Source organism: Stegostoma tigrinum, chromosome 3 (assembly GCF_030684315.1).
Source record: "Stegostoma tigrinum isolate sSteTig4 chromosome 3, sSteTig4.hap1, whole genome shotgun sequence".
Classification (NCBI taxonomy): domain Eukaryota; kingdom Metazoa; phylum Chordata; class Chondrichthyes; order Orectolobiformes; family Stegostomatidae; genus Stegostoma; species Stegostoma tigrinum.
Genome location: NC_081356.1, coordinates 40,543,559 through 40,558,762, shown reverse-complemented (window position 1 = coordinate 40,558,762; position 15,204 = coordinate 40,543,559). Strand labels below are relative to the sequence as shown.

The 15,204-nt window shown below is 38.2% G+C and overlaps 1 protein-coding gene across 1 annotated transcript in view; it reads right to left on the bottom strand.

The window, feature by feature from the left end:
* Positions 1–15,204, bottom strand: part of ric1 (RIC1 homolog, RAB6A GEF complex partner 1) — a 162,658-nt gene that overhangs the window by 60,303 nt on the left and 87,151 nt on the right. The window contains exons 5-10 of the mRNA XM_048528358.2: positions 12,823–12,965; positions 8,281–8,414; positions 6,595–6,686; positions 2,420–2,508; positions 1,483–1,627; positions 590–638 (exon numbers count right to left, since the gene is read on the bottom strand). Of these exons, the coding sequence (XP_048384315.1) occupies positions 590–638; positions 1,483–1,627; positions 2,420–2,508; positions 6,595–6,686; positions 8,281–8,414; positions 12,823–12,965 (652 nt within the window). The remainder of the gene's footprint in view (positions 1–589; positions 639–1,482; positions 1,628–2,419; positions 2,509–6,594; positions 6,687–8,280; positions 8,415–12,822; positions 12,966–15,204) is intronic.

The window sequence follows — 15,204 nt, the reverse complement described above, 5'->3', positions numbered from 1 at the left end:
ACATTTCATAACAAAAGACAGATTTCAAAGAAGCATGGTACACACATAGGGTATAGCCAAGGAAGAACCGATTAGATTTTGGTGAAAATGCATCTTAAATCCTAGGATTTTTAAAGGATCTGCTAACAATGGGAGGTACAGCAAACTAACTTTTTTTAAAATAGCTGGTTGGTTGTTTTATTTTTAAATATTGACATCGTTGTTTAGAACGTTATGGATTATCTTTGTTGCTATGGCAAGCATGGGCAGAGTTGTCACAACAAGTAGTTGGATACAGATTGGTCTGAAGCCACCTTTATGAGCTGGAAGCTCTTCTTTTTCAGCTTTGTAGTTATAAAGCATCAACAAGGCAAGTATTAACTACATTATTGTAATACTGTTCGGGTCATCATAACTGGGTGGAACTAGGCAATCCGAGTACCTTCTTCACTTGCTTATTCTTATTTAATTGCAGCAAAGCGATTAGCCTATTTCACATAAACAAAGATGTGAATTTTCTACACAACTGTATTTCTACTTAATATTCATCACATTAGAAACTGCAATACAAGTGTGGTTTTCCACCACCACTGCTTGGAAGCTGACTCACCATAGAGCTGATTTTCATAGGTTCCTTTTTGGTGCCATCAGAATAATGCCTTAAAATAAACCCAACGGAATGAAATAATTAATTGTGATGAATAATCTTAATCAATCATCAATAGCAAAGCATAGCAATTCTATCCCATTGTCCATAGTTAAAGAACTATAATTGGATGGATGGACTTTGGATTCAGTATTATGAAAATATTGCCTCCCAGAATCAAATAATTAGGTAACACTTCAGATGGTGCTTTGGTGAAATTTGAAAAGCTACCTAGGCAAGACAGAGAACACAAAGGCACAGGACATTTTGCTTCAAGAAAAAGACAGTAATTTTATCCAATTATGTAAGAGGCACATAAATGTCTTAACAAATTAGCTGTAGGAAAGAAGAATACATTTTTTACCAACATCAGCCTGCAAATAAAACAAAAGACCTTTGCTAGAGAAGCTTTCAAGGAATACGCAACTGTGAACGATGACATTATTTTTTGAAATGTCATTGAAGTTTTCCAAGCCAAAAAAATCTCTTCCAACCCATCCTTTTAAAAATCTTTTCAATGATACCCTCGCTGCCTGGTTATTTCTACAATGATCACGAAACGAAGACATCAGAGTACACAATACACCACAGCAAACAATTAACTTGCATTTTCAGTTTTAAAATATATTACAGCAGGAATCATTTGGTTTCAAAAGTCAGGCTGGAAAATTCAGTTTGAACTTTACATCATCGTACATGTGATAATGTACATACTCAAAATTTTTATTTTAACTCCAGCCATAACTCAAATCAACTCATACAAGCCTGAAACATAAAAGAAATTTTAAAATACTCCATTTACATAAAGATGCATGCAAAAGTCCTGCAGAATTAGAATTTCTGAACGGAACACTCACGCAAAATCTCCACCCAGTGTGCAAAATAGATGAGCACCAAAAACACTCCACAAGGATAAGCCTCCACAAGCCCATGTTACCATAGCAACACTACAATCAGGTGACCATCTGATTAGTTTCACCGCCCCAGTCTTGTTCCAAATATCTGTTTGTAAAGAAGAATCTGAATGAGTACTGATATCTTGCTCTAGAAAAACTCTTGTTTTGCAGAATTAAAAACAGGCATAAACTACACTTGCTGGTACTATATTTCTCTCTGGTCTGAAGCACCAGCATGGCGAACTGGAAATTTTCTAGCCACTTTCAATTTGGTTTCTTCTGGACCCCTTTGTATCATAACAATGGGCCATTTTGTTACATAGTCGATCACTCAATACCATCTGCCATGAGACTCAGCCATACAGTTAGGGATTTAAAATATTTTGCAAGGCCAGTTGCTGAAAGTGCAACCTGATAACACCGCAGTCTGGGAAACCACGTATTTGGGACCTAAATAAACTGAGCAAACAACTGTGAATCCCGTAGGTTTAATCAAAGGGTTGGGAAGTTAAAGCACAATGACTGCAACAAAAGAGCAAAGTGGACTGGAGGAATTAAGGGTCAAATCAGGTACTGAAAGAAAAAGAGTCAGAGAGCAAGTGGACAAGGGGGTCACGAGCGGGCATTGGGAGGGGAACAAGAGAGAGGGGGAGACACAGACAACCACATAAAATGGGAGACAGGGTGGAACAGAGGGGTCAAGAGGGAGGGAGCAGATGGAGGGATGTGACAGAGCAAGGGGACAGAGGGAGTGGGATGAGGGTGGTATGGAGGCAGCATAAGTGGTGGCACAGTTATCAATGTTGTGAATACTTTTCAAAATTGACTGGTTATAATATGAAAGCTTTCAACAAAGATTGAATAACTACACAGAAAAGTCATGAAATCGTAAACCTACCAGGGTAATGCTTAGGAGTCAATTCCAATTTGTGGGACAGCTGCATAACTCCTGTTGTTGTGTCCATTGTATAAACTAAAACTGAACCACTGACAGAATGGAAAAATAATCACTTAATAGCAGTTCTGGAAACACATATAAATACTTGCATAAATTCTTCATTCATCAACATAAGGGTTGTTAAGATCATCAAATAGAGGACAAGGCATTGATCATCGGGCTTGAGAATGACCAGGACGAGAGATAATTATTAACAAGGATGGCAAGAAAGATGTTCAACTCCTGCCTGTGGCAGTTTCCAATTATTTCTTAAATAATTCCAAGGGTTTTCCCTTCCATTTCTCTCTCTGGAGGTTTTAATTTTCTGAACAACTTCTGGATATCCATTCTAAATTTGCTTTACATGAGTTTGAACCCAGGCCTCTCTGCCCAGTTCTCAGTTACTTTGAAGAAAAATGCCAGATTTACCTTTCCATACCACTACTTATCAAATATATGGTTATATATAGTTTCTTCCTTCAAGACTAAACACCCAAGATCCCATCATTCTTCATAACTCAGACCATTGACAATGGGAATCAATCATATTATTCTTTCCTGCATTACTTCTAGACTGGTTTCCCAGGAACACAAAAACAGTAAATGGCCATTTGGCTGCCAAACCTTCTCCCGCATTTAAAAAGATCATGGCTGATCTGGTTGTGGTTTCAAATTCACTTTTTATTTGTCACCATTAACCAGAATCCTTTGTGGTATCTGAAATCCAACTTGGACTTGGATACATTTAAAACTCAACCTCCAATATCTTTAGGGGGAAGAGAATTTCATGCTCTAAAAGGTCCTCAACGAAAAGAAATTTTCATCTGTGTCTTAAAGAGAGACCTCTTCCTCTTTTTTTAAAAAAAAAGAGGAGGATATGCGCTCCTGGTAGCTCATCTTAACTAGTTCCTTCAACATCTTACATTTCAAGTCAGAGCACCTTTCATACTTCTAAACTCCAATGTAGTCCGAGGTCCCCTGTTCGGCTTCACTTCATAAGATAAGCCTTTCATCCCCGGTATGATTCAAATGTGCTTTCTTGGGACTGTTTTTTGAGTTATTATATTTTAAGTAAATTATTTAAAGGAAGAAGAGTCCAAAATTGCACAGCAAGCACTCTCTCTGTAGTCTCATTGGTGCCTGTACAGCTGCAGTAAAACTTTACTCTTATTTTCACTCACCCTTGCAATAAATGACAACGTTCAATTCACTTTTCTAAACACTTGTTACATCTGTGTACTAACATTTTGAGATTCATGTACCAGGACATCCAGAGTCCGCTGCACCAGAGTCCTGCAATTTTCCTACACTTTAGAAGACTGCTTCTCTATTCTTCTTGCCAAAACAGACATTCTGATTTAGAATCCATCTGTTTAATTGTTGCCCACTCATTTTAGTGTATCCATAATCTCTTAGAGGACAAGCTCTCTGCTTGACAACTTGCTTTCCTCACTAAAGTGGAGTCATTGGCAAACTCGATTGTAAATCTTTGAGGACCTCACATAAATCCTTCCCGCATTCCATAGTTCTGGCTATAGTTTAACTATAGCCATAGTTTAAAAAACATTTGCCCCACTATTTCCTGTTAGCTAACTCATCATTTAGAACATAGAACAGTATAGCACAGTACAGGCCCTTCAGCTGTTGTGCCAAACTTCTACCCTAATCCCAAGGTCCATCTAAACCCCACCCCTACCTTCTAGTATTATCCATATGCCTATCTAGTAGCCACTTAAATGCCCCTAATGAGGCCGATTCCACCACTCGCTCTGGCAATGCATTCCACGCCCCGACCACTGAGTAAAGAATCTACCTCTGACGACTCCCCTATATCTACCTCCACTCCACTTTAAAACTCTGCCCCCGCGAAATAGCTACCTCCATCCTAGGAAGTCGTCTCTGGTTGTCCACTGTCTATACCTCTGATCATTTTGTACACCTCTATCAAGTCATCTAGTACAAATGAAAAACTGTTTTACCTGTAAAGTGGATTTAGGGTTTTGTACAGTGGGGAGGGAGGTGGTGAATGGCACGTGTAACTATCTGTGATTGTATGGGAAGGCATCATGGGTGCATTATTCATGCAAATGTGTTACACCTTATATGATGTGTTGTTATTCTGCACACATTGCTTTCATGTGATATTTTATCAAATCTCTTTTGGAAATCCAAATGCATCACATCCACTGATTTTCTTCAACCCACTATGAGTATTACAGAGTCAAAACATTCAGATGTGTCACTTAAACATGACTTCACTTTCACTAAGCAATATTGCTATTTTCTAAGTATTCAACTGTAACTTCTATAGTAGTGGATTCTAGAACTTTCCCTGTGATGGATGTCTGGCTACTTGTCCTGTAGCGTCCTTTCTTTCTAGAATAAGAAAGTTGTTAACATTTACTGTGATAATGGGAACTGCAGATGCTGGAGAATCCAAGATAATAAAATATGAGGCTGGATGAACACAGCAGGCCCAGCAGCATCTCAGGAGCACAAAAGCTGACGTTTCGGGCCTAGACCCTTCTTCACAGAAGGGTCTAGGCCCGAAACATCAGCTTTTGTGCTCCTGAGATGCTGCTGGGCCTGCTGTGTTCATCCAGCCTCACATTTTATTATCTTGTTAACATTTGCTGTTTTCCAATCCACTGCACTCTTCCAGAATCTAAGCAATTTTGGAAGATTATAACCAATACATCCAACATTTGAGTCACCTTTTGAGATCCTACAAGACCCATCAGTCCCAGGGCTTGCCAGACTTTAGGTTCAATAGTTTTCCTAGTGCCTGTTCTCTAGTGATGATCTTTTATAGTTCATCCATCCCTATCACCTCTTGAATTTCAGTTAGCTTTGAGACATTTTCTTCTGCTGTGACCACAGAAAATATCAAAATCTGCCATTTCTTATTTTTCCATGAACAATTTCTCAGGCTTACTCTCTGGGAAGACCAAAAGGAGCTCATAGAATGGCTCCTTTACACCTTGGTTACTAGAAATTAACAATATTCTGATAGTTTTTTTAATTAAAAAGAGTTTTGCAATTGATGTTCACATCATTATTTTAACTATATAGCTCTAGATTTTGTTGATTTATTTTATATTTATGTAACCTCCACCCCAACAGTATTATGGGCCTACTTACAGCACAGCAACTGCAGTGACTCAAGGTGGCAACTCACAACAACAAGCAGTGCCTCTTCCCACAAGTGAATTAAAAAACATTGGTTAAACATGTTGATTGCACCATCCAGTAAGGTCTTTATTGTTACAGATGTCATTCTGCATCTGGATAAGTATACACTGACTAAAGAGTCAACATTAATGTAAAGTTAGGTCACATTTGAGTAATGTAAGAGAATTTTGAGTGTTTGTTTCATCATAATGTGCATATAAATGTTGACCATGTGGTGTTTCACAAGGTTTGACAGGCTATTTGCAAATAGACATCCTTAAAAATTTGAGGGGACATAGCATTGGATCTAACCTTGTAACACAGATTAGCCTATTAGTTGGGACATGAGACACCTATTTAGTAGACGAAACTATTTCTTCTAATGGGGAATCTGAAACAAGTGTATAATCTTTAAAATCATAGATAGACAAATGGAAATCAATGTCAGAACTTGCTCAAGGAATTAAATTAGCTTCCACTGTCAACATCTCTTCCAAATTAATTTCAAACTATTTAAACAGCTTTTGCATCAGCCATTTCCTTTAGTGTTGTATTTATTATAAACTAGCATAAAACTTCCATTTTTCTTCTATTATATATATGCCAACATAGGCTTACAATTTCTGAAATCGACAATCAGTTCACTAACCCCTTTAGCTTGGCATCATCTGTACATTTAATAAACAGATTTCCAAACTGAATATAAGTTGACAGTGGAAATTGTAGAGAGGGACTATGTATTTCACATGGGTCTTTATGAAATGCCTCTGGCTAGTTTGGGTATATCATATCACCAAGTTCATTACTGTGACCAATTTGTCAATTAATACAATCATTGACAATTGATCCTTGAAATTCTTCCACAATTTTGAAAATATCTTAATTCCATAAAACTTTATTGACACAGTTCTAGGCACTTATTGGCATTAAAGTTTAAAATTCACAAAACAAGATGAAGTCCTTACTTTGCACACCCAAAGGCCATTAATTTGTACTTGTTGTTTATAGCCACACAAGTGCCATCGGTTACTTCTTGTGCCCACACACCATGCAGGTTCTGAAAAGATATAATGTATTTGTAAAGCTATAATCTATGTCACAGAGTCTCTCTTCACAACAGCTTTTTACAAAACCCTCTAGCATTCTCATTAGGATTGGACAATTACAATCTCCTATCATAAAGTACGTAAACCAGCTTTGAAATCATCAGCTGCTTCTGGACGATACTTGCTCAATCTGACAATTTCTATTATATTTTAGATTTTTGGACAACATTCTCATTTGTCCAAAAGAAAAAGTACAATTTATTAACAGTAACAGTCACATAGATATACAAGTGAAAATAAAATGTCAACTCAACAGTCAGCCTCATGATTATAGGATATAGCACAGGTTTGTTGCAAAAAGGACACAGGAGGGAGAGTTGGGCCATTTGAATCAGTTTCAATCATGGTAGGGGGCAAGAACAACAGATTTTAATGTCATCTGTTAAGAGTAATAGTTGTTACTGCTACACTTTAGACTTCAAAGCCACAGAAGTGTACCTGAATTATGACAACATAAAATCAGGTAATAAACAGTAAGTCAAGAGAATTAAGTGTAGGTACTACTAATCATCAGGGACCAGTCTTTCATATATCCAGGTATCACTAATGATGTTATCCAGAACACCATCCCACCTCCTGTTCTGTGTCACACCAAAGCACTTTAAACCTTTGGTTTTAATTTTAGCTTCAGTTACCAGTGTGCTGTTCTATTAAACCATCTACAACTGTGACCATGTAACACCATTTTTCCATACGACTTTAATTAGGTGTCACCTATGTAGAAGTATGTTATTAGATTCAAAGCAAAGCTCTATTGCCTAACAATAAGCTTTAATTTTCAATCTCCGAAGAGCACCTTCCACTATCTACATAACCGCAGTATTACTTTTTTTTACTGCAAACTGCAATCCATTGGCGTCATTAACCAAAATATTAAGCTCAGTGGCAACTTGTTTACAGGCCAGCGATGTCACTGAAGCCAATGTGATAGACTTTGAGGTTGAGCAAAATAATTTCAAGCATAGGGGTACGAAGGTGATATATGAAGGCTTAAAAAAAATCACTTTCACATTTAAGAAAAAAAGACTCATTTAATAAAGTGTTGAAGCTAATGGAATTCATGCCCCAGAATTACACTTTAATTGAAAAAACTGTGGTTACCAGCTTCCACTTTTCTTCAGGGATTTGAACAGGAACATGGTGCTGTACCTACATTTCTTACATAAGGAGTACTTCTTTCAGTAATGCCGTAAATGAGGGGTGTTAAAGCAGACACCATTGCTTAATAGAAAGAGAGAGTGCGCTAACCCCATGGGATAACTCCTTAGTCACCACTCAACTTTGGTCACATAGCAAAACTGGAAATTTAGCAGAGAGTGCCCACTTTCTCATTTGGGGAACACTGCTGCAAAGAGCAAGGCTGCATTATTTCGTGATACGGTTGATCATAACAAAAGGAAAAAAAACTTGGCTCTATGCTTCAAAATCTCAAATTTTGTTTCCAAAGCCTCAATCAAATAATCAGCTGAAATAATGATTTAACACACGCAAAAAGCATTCAAATTTGTTACACTGTCAATAATGATACAGCTAAAAAAAAATTACCTCAGCTGTAAGTTTACTGGACACAGGAGTAATGAAACCGATCCGGCCATCATCAAAAACCACGGCAAAACCATCAAGGGTCGCACCATATTCCATATCTTGGATATGTACAGATTCAAAATCTAACGAAGGACCTGTCAGCCAAAAAAAAGCACCGTAGCACTGCACAATTCATATCAGAATTTTCAAGAATCGAACAGCTAAATGATTCTACTGTACTATACATTTAATTAACTAAGAATTGTTCATGTGTGTAGGACCAATTGCAAGCCAATTCGTGCTGCATTATGGATATACAAATAAGCCTAAATATAAAGAATATTAAATTTCCACACAAAGGTGTGCAATGTACAATCAATTGTCTGTGAATGCAACAGAAATTAGAAAATCTTTGATGAAATGACAATATCTGGACTTCTCATAAATCTTGATAAATCAATAATCTTGCAAGTCTGTGCTTTGGATCAGCACAGTGAAAATAGTATGTACAAGTTCTGTAAAAGGATTTGGCAAGCAGATGATGTGTTCTGGAGTCCACACTTGCTTAATGTTTGCATTCGGGCAAATTCAGGCACTTCAAAATATTTTCATTAAATGTAATGGAACAGCTAATACTAATAAAGTGAAAACTTGAATTACAGATATATCTTGTTGCAAGTGCAAGTAGTTTTTTGTTTTAGTGCAGCCTATAATAATAAAATATACAAGAATAGCACTGCCACCACTATCGATTTTCTGCAGTTACTGCAAATGCACCAAGTGAGTTGCAAGTGCATACGCTCAGTCCATTATAGTTCATAAACACACTGCCAATTCACTCGCTGCCTTTCTTGACCACCTCGCTCCTTCACTGTTTTCCCCTCATGAGCTGGTCACTCCTGCCACATCCGTCCCCTGGCTGCAAGATGGGGAACAGGAAGTAACATGAAGGAGGGCAGTGGAAAGAGTAGTACGGCAACAAAACAATATTTTGGGCTAGTTAGATTCAAGGTATTTAATAGGTTATCACAATAAATGTGGGTTTAGGAATTTAACCCACTTTTAGGACTTTTTAAAAAAATGGGAAATGATTTTTATTTAGCATGCTTTTGCTTAGTAATGTTCTCATAAGGGACGCAAAATGAAGAAAGGTTGCATCAGTTTTCCTTCGAGTTGACTATTTTAAAAGCAATAAAGGGCAAGTAGACTAACTTCTAGATTCAGTATTTTATTTAAAGTAGGCAGCACTGTTCAGTTAGGAGAATAGCAGAGCATAGTGGAATATCACAAATTAAGGTTTAAAATTTCTGGTAAACCCATCCAGTAGAAATGAAGTGAGATTAAGGAAGTTGAATTGTCTAGAGATGTAACAAATTTCAGAACTTTAAAGGAGGATGCTTTTCTCTGGCATTACATCCCTCTCCTACGTGGATTTTGTATAGTCTGCATTCTTTTGCAAAGAATATCTGGTTGGATGATAGCATGCCTGAGATTTTGTAACTGAGAACTGCTAGGAAAAAATAGTTATTGTTCCTGGTCTAATAACACAAGGGCCTGGATTAAAGATTCAGAGAAAATTTCAAATCCCACTATGGCATTTTGAGAACGTAAATTTAGTTCATTAAATAAACCTGGAATGAGACACTATACTGTGATCCTGAAATTACCAAAATGGTTACAAAAAATCCAACCAATTTACCAAAGTCCTTTAGGGGCACAAGATCAGTTGCTCTCACTTAGTCTGACTTGTGTGACTCTACACCTTACGGTAATCTGGCTCATTTTCAACTTAGTCGTCAAGAAGGTAGATCACTACCAGCTTCTCAAATCAGGAACTGGCAATATGCTTCAACTAATGACCTTACATTCAGTGAAGCAACCCATTTCGTGACAGGACTTGGGATTGAGGCGCTACAAAATAAACAAGGAAGCACAGTTAACACATTTTTAACTATTCACAAACTTCATAATTACTTACCTAGATTTTTAGGAACATATTTGTGGGGCATGGACATCCCCGGTGAGTCAGCATTCGTTGCCCATCCCTAGTTGTCCCTGAGGTGATAGTGAGCTGGTTTCTTGACTATTGAAATACACATGCTAACCCATAATGGGAGGAGGGGAATTATAGGATTTTGACTCACTGAAAGTGACGAAACAAGAATATGTTTCCAAGTCAGGATGGGAGTGGCTTGGAGGGAACTCTCAAGAGGTGTATTCCCATGTGTCTGTTGCTTCTAGATAGGCGACACCTTCCGAACCCATGACCGCTTCGAAGGATCTTTGGTGAAGTTCTGCAGTGCATCTTGTAAATAGTGCACATTGCTGCTACCGAGCATCAGCGGAGGGGGGAGTGGATGTTTATGGTGTACTGGCTCGCTATCAACAATCTGTTTGCCTATCCTCTTTCCTCTCTCCATTTGGGTTCCGTCTCTAACTATCCACTCATTCCTTTTGCCCCTCCATCCACATCAACAACATTAATACCACTCTTTCCAAGCTGGTTCTAGTTCTGAAGGGCCACTGGATTCAAAACATTAACTTTGCTTTCTCTCCACAAATGCTGCCAGATCTACAAAGTTTCAGAAGTAAGCTTTGATTTTGTTTGTTTCAGATCTCCAGTATCCCTAGTTTTTTGTTTTGTTTTAGTTTCATAAATAAAAACTTCATGATTACAAATGCTATTTTAAAAAAGGAAATAAATACCACTTTATTGCATTGTTTCAAACTATTAACTTATTTATTTTACATTTTAAAAATGATGGTGGACTATTTTCAGTAAGAATACTCATTTTTCTTAAGCTTTGTTTATGGAAAATAACAAGATACACCTTATTAATCTTCTAAATAAAAGCACATTTTATTTATTAGCAAAACTGACCCAAATTTTAAAGCAGTGTGGGTAAAGATTAGCAAAATGGAAAAGAAGGGGGTAGAGATTAAAGGGTACAGTGAAATGAAAGAGGTCCATGTTACCAACACTGTTCATCTAAATGTACAAAGTATTCATAAGAGGAGAACTAGTAGCATAAATAGGGAAATGAGTTTGATATAATTAGCCTGACCGAAACACAGATAAGGCGATCAAGGTTTTAAATACATAGTGCCAAGGCAGAGTGGTGGAGGAGGGTTGTTTTTCAGACTGGAGGTCTGTGAACAGTGGTGTGCAACAAGCAGCAGTACTGGGTCCACTGCCTTTAGTCATCTATATTAATGATTTGGGTGTGAGCATAGACAGCATGGCTAGTAAGTTTGCAGATGACACCAAAATTGGTGATGTCGTGGACAACCAAGAGGTTATGTAAGAGTGCAACGGGCAGAGGAATGGCAGATGAAGATTAAGTTAGATAAATGTGAGGCGCTGCATTTCAGAAAGGAAAATCAGAGCAGCACTTACATACTTAATGGTAAGGTCCTGTAGAATGCTGCTGAACAAAGATCGTGAAATGCAGGTTCATAGTTCCTTGAAAGTGGAGTCACAGGTAGACAGGATAGCAAAGGTGACGTTTAGTATGCTCGCTTTTAATTAGTCAGTGCATTGAGTATAGGAGTTGGGAGGTCATGTTGCAACAGCACATTGGTTAGGCCACTTTTGGAATATCATGTTCAATTCTGGTCTCCCTGCTATAAGGAGGATATTGTGAAATTTGAAAAGGTTCAGAGAAGATAGGGAGATGGCTATAGGGGAAGGCTGCATAGGCTGAGGCTTTTTTCCTTAGAGGGTAATGGAGGCTGAGGGGCAGCCTTAAAGAAATTTATAAAATCATGAGCAGTATAGATAGGATGAATAGCCAAGGCCGTTTCCCCAGGGTAGCGGAGTCCAAAAGTAGAGGGCATAGGTTTATGGTGAGAAGGGAAAGATTTAAAAGGGGCCTAACACGCAACTTTTTGAAGAGAGGATGGTGCTTGTATGGAACATACTGCCAAAGGAAGTGGTGCAGGCTGGTACAATTATAATACTTAAAAGGCATGTGGATGGGTATATGAATGGCCTGTGGTATTATCATCACTGGACTGTTAATCCAGAGACTCAGATAATGTTCTGGGCACCCAGCTTCAAATTTTGCCATGGCAGATGGTGGAATTTGAATTCATTAATACCTGGAATAACAGACTAATAATGACTGTGAATCCATTGTTGATTGTTGGAAAAAACCCATCTGGTTCACTAATGCCCTTTAAGGAAGCAAGTTGCCATCCCTACCTGGTCTGGCCAACATGTGACTCTGACCCACAGCAACGTGGTTGGCTCTTTACTGCCCTCTGGGCAATACATGCTGTCTAGCCAGCGATACCCTCGTCCCGTGAATGAATTTTTTAAAAACTATCTTGCAAAGTGTGATACAGATTTTGTGCCTCAATTTAATAAGGGATACAAAGAGTACATGGGAAATAGAACTGGGGCAGAAAATAACCGACAAATATGCTGAATGGCAGAGTGGTCTTGAAGGGCCCTATGATTTTTGTATTATTTATTCATATTTATATTATTGTACAAGTTTATTTACTTAAGCTAAGCTGAATTTCAGCCCAGTTCACATTGACTAAGTATGAAGACCTTACCTCTTGAAGACTGCAGGTCTACAGAAAATGGGACTGAACAAAGATTAATGGCTTTCCTTCCATTTGTCAAGCCATCCCAGTGAATAAGGTGAAGTATCCCATCATTAGTAGCAATGACCAAATCATCCTGCATGGACTGCAAACTGAGCAAAGAGGGAAAATTGAATTAGTTTAGGAACTTTGATTTATTACAATAAAATTAAGAGTGGAATTCACAGGCTTAATCACCAGAAGTATACGCAGTTGAATTAAGTTACTCTACTCAACAATGGACTACAATAGTAGACTTTAATCATGGTCAAATGGAATGATATACAATGGCATTCTTCCTGACGGTAAAATATTACATGACAGATTTAAGCATAACATTGCTCACCAAATGTTAAACTACTGAGAAACATGGGTTGGTTAGAAAGAGTGCAAATAATTTTCATCAAAAGAAATCAGAAAATAAGGATTATGGGCACCGTCAGATGAGATATCAAAGTATTATGAGACATCGCTCTTCCCAAGCAGGCAGACATAAATGATTCATTGCCACTTCTTGAAAAGCAGGGAATTTTCCCAATGGGATACACAATCAGACCACCATTTAATCAATGGCACTAAAAACAGATGTTTTGATCATACATAACGTGGAAGGCTTTGGCTGTCGCTCGTTAGTAGATGTAGTCATTCCACAGATTCAGTGTATTTGGAGAGGGGGAATAAGTGATCACCAAGCTGTCGAGGAAGAAAAGGCAGTTGTGCAGGAGCTCTATGACAGCACCTCACTCTCCAACCTGTACTGAAATTTGAATACTGATGAGAGTGAGGTTTCACCTAGGAATGTAACCAAAGCGAAGTCCATGGCACCACATTTGGTTCAAACGTACAGGGGAGGGCATGGAAAGATTAAGGAATGGGAAACAAGCAAAAGCTTCTGCAGTTGCAGAGGTGAATACAGGATACTATGTTCCCTCAATGATGACAAGGTCAGTCTGAAGAGGGAGAGCGGGTGAACAGCCAGTCATGATCCACATTGATACGAATGATTTCGGCAGACAAAGTGGGGTCATCCTGAATATATAGGAAGCTACATAGCAAGGAGTATCTCCAAGTGATCATTTCTGGACTTCTCTCAGTACACGTAAGCGGCTATAGAAATAGAAGAGTTAAGCATTTGAAAGCAGTGCTGGAAAGATTATACAGGAGGCAGGGTTTTAAAGTCCTGGGACCAGTGCTTGTGGTAGATGGGTGCTATAAAGGTTGAATTGGTTGCACCTAAACAGATCCAGGGAAAATTTCCTTAAGTGTACGATTTGTTAGTATTATTGAGGAAAGTTTAGCTAACTTGGTTGGAGCATGGGAATCGGGGGATACCAAAGTGGAATAACAAGATCTACAGAATACTGGGAAAGGCAAGTAGCACAAGTATGAAACAGTGTATTATTAGATGAAAATCAGACTAAGGTAGAAAGTAATAAAATCTAACTTAGAGTTACTGCACATGTATGTGGATGCACAGAATATGGCAAAAAAAAAATTGCTGAATCAAATGCACAGATTGCCCAATTGTGGAAATATGTTGCCACTTAACAGAGGCCAGACTCAAAGGCAGCAAGGCCGAGTATTAAACATTCTTCAATTCAAGGCATTCAAGAAAAATAAGAAAGGAAGGAAAGAGAGAAGAGGTAGCACTATTGACTAAAAACAGTGCTGCAGAAAGATTTTCGAAAGCAGTGTAGGACAAAACCCATTCAGCTGGAGGTGAGGAAAAGGTACAATCTTGCTCATTCAGTTGTAGTCTACACAACACCAGCTGGTGGGAAAGAGGTAGAGGAACAAAACTACAAGGAATTCAAAGAAATTCAGGAATTAGAGGAGAATTCAGGAGCTATGAACTAGGAATGTTAACTGTTTTCTCTCCACAGATGCTGAGAGACCTGAATTTCTCCAGCAACGTCTGTTTTTGAAAGTACATAGTTACATTGGAAGACATCAACTATCTGAATACAGACTTCAATAGTATAAAAAAGTACGGAGGGGACAAGAGCTCCTGGAGTGTGTTCAGGAATGTTTTCTTCAACAGCATGTCTCTAGCCAAAGGAGGATCCGGGAGGTTGGGTTCTTGAGAGTCAGCTAATGGATGAAGCATTAATGCGGAAACATTCCTGGGACAGTAATAGTCCCAATAAGGTTTACACTGGCTATAGAAAAACAAGGAAGAATCCAGATTAAAAATAGTTAACTGAGGATAAACCACTTCAAATGGATCTGACCTAGATAAACCAGAATCAAAAGGCTGAAACAATGGACTGACTTTAAAGAGGTCGTCCAGCACAGTCTAACTAGAGGAAAGTATGGCAAGTAAACCCAAAGCTCCCTGTATGATAAAAGATA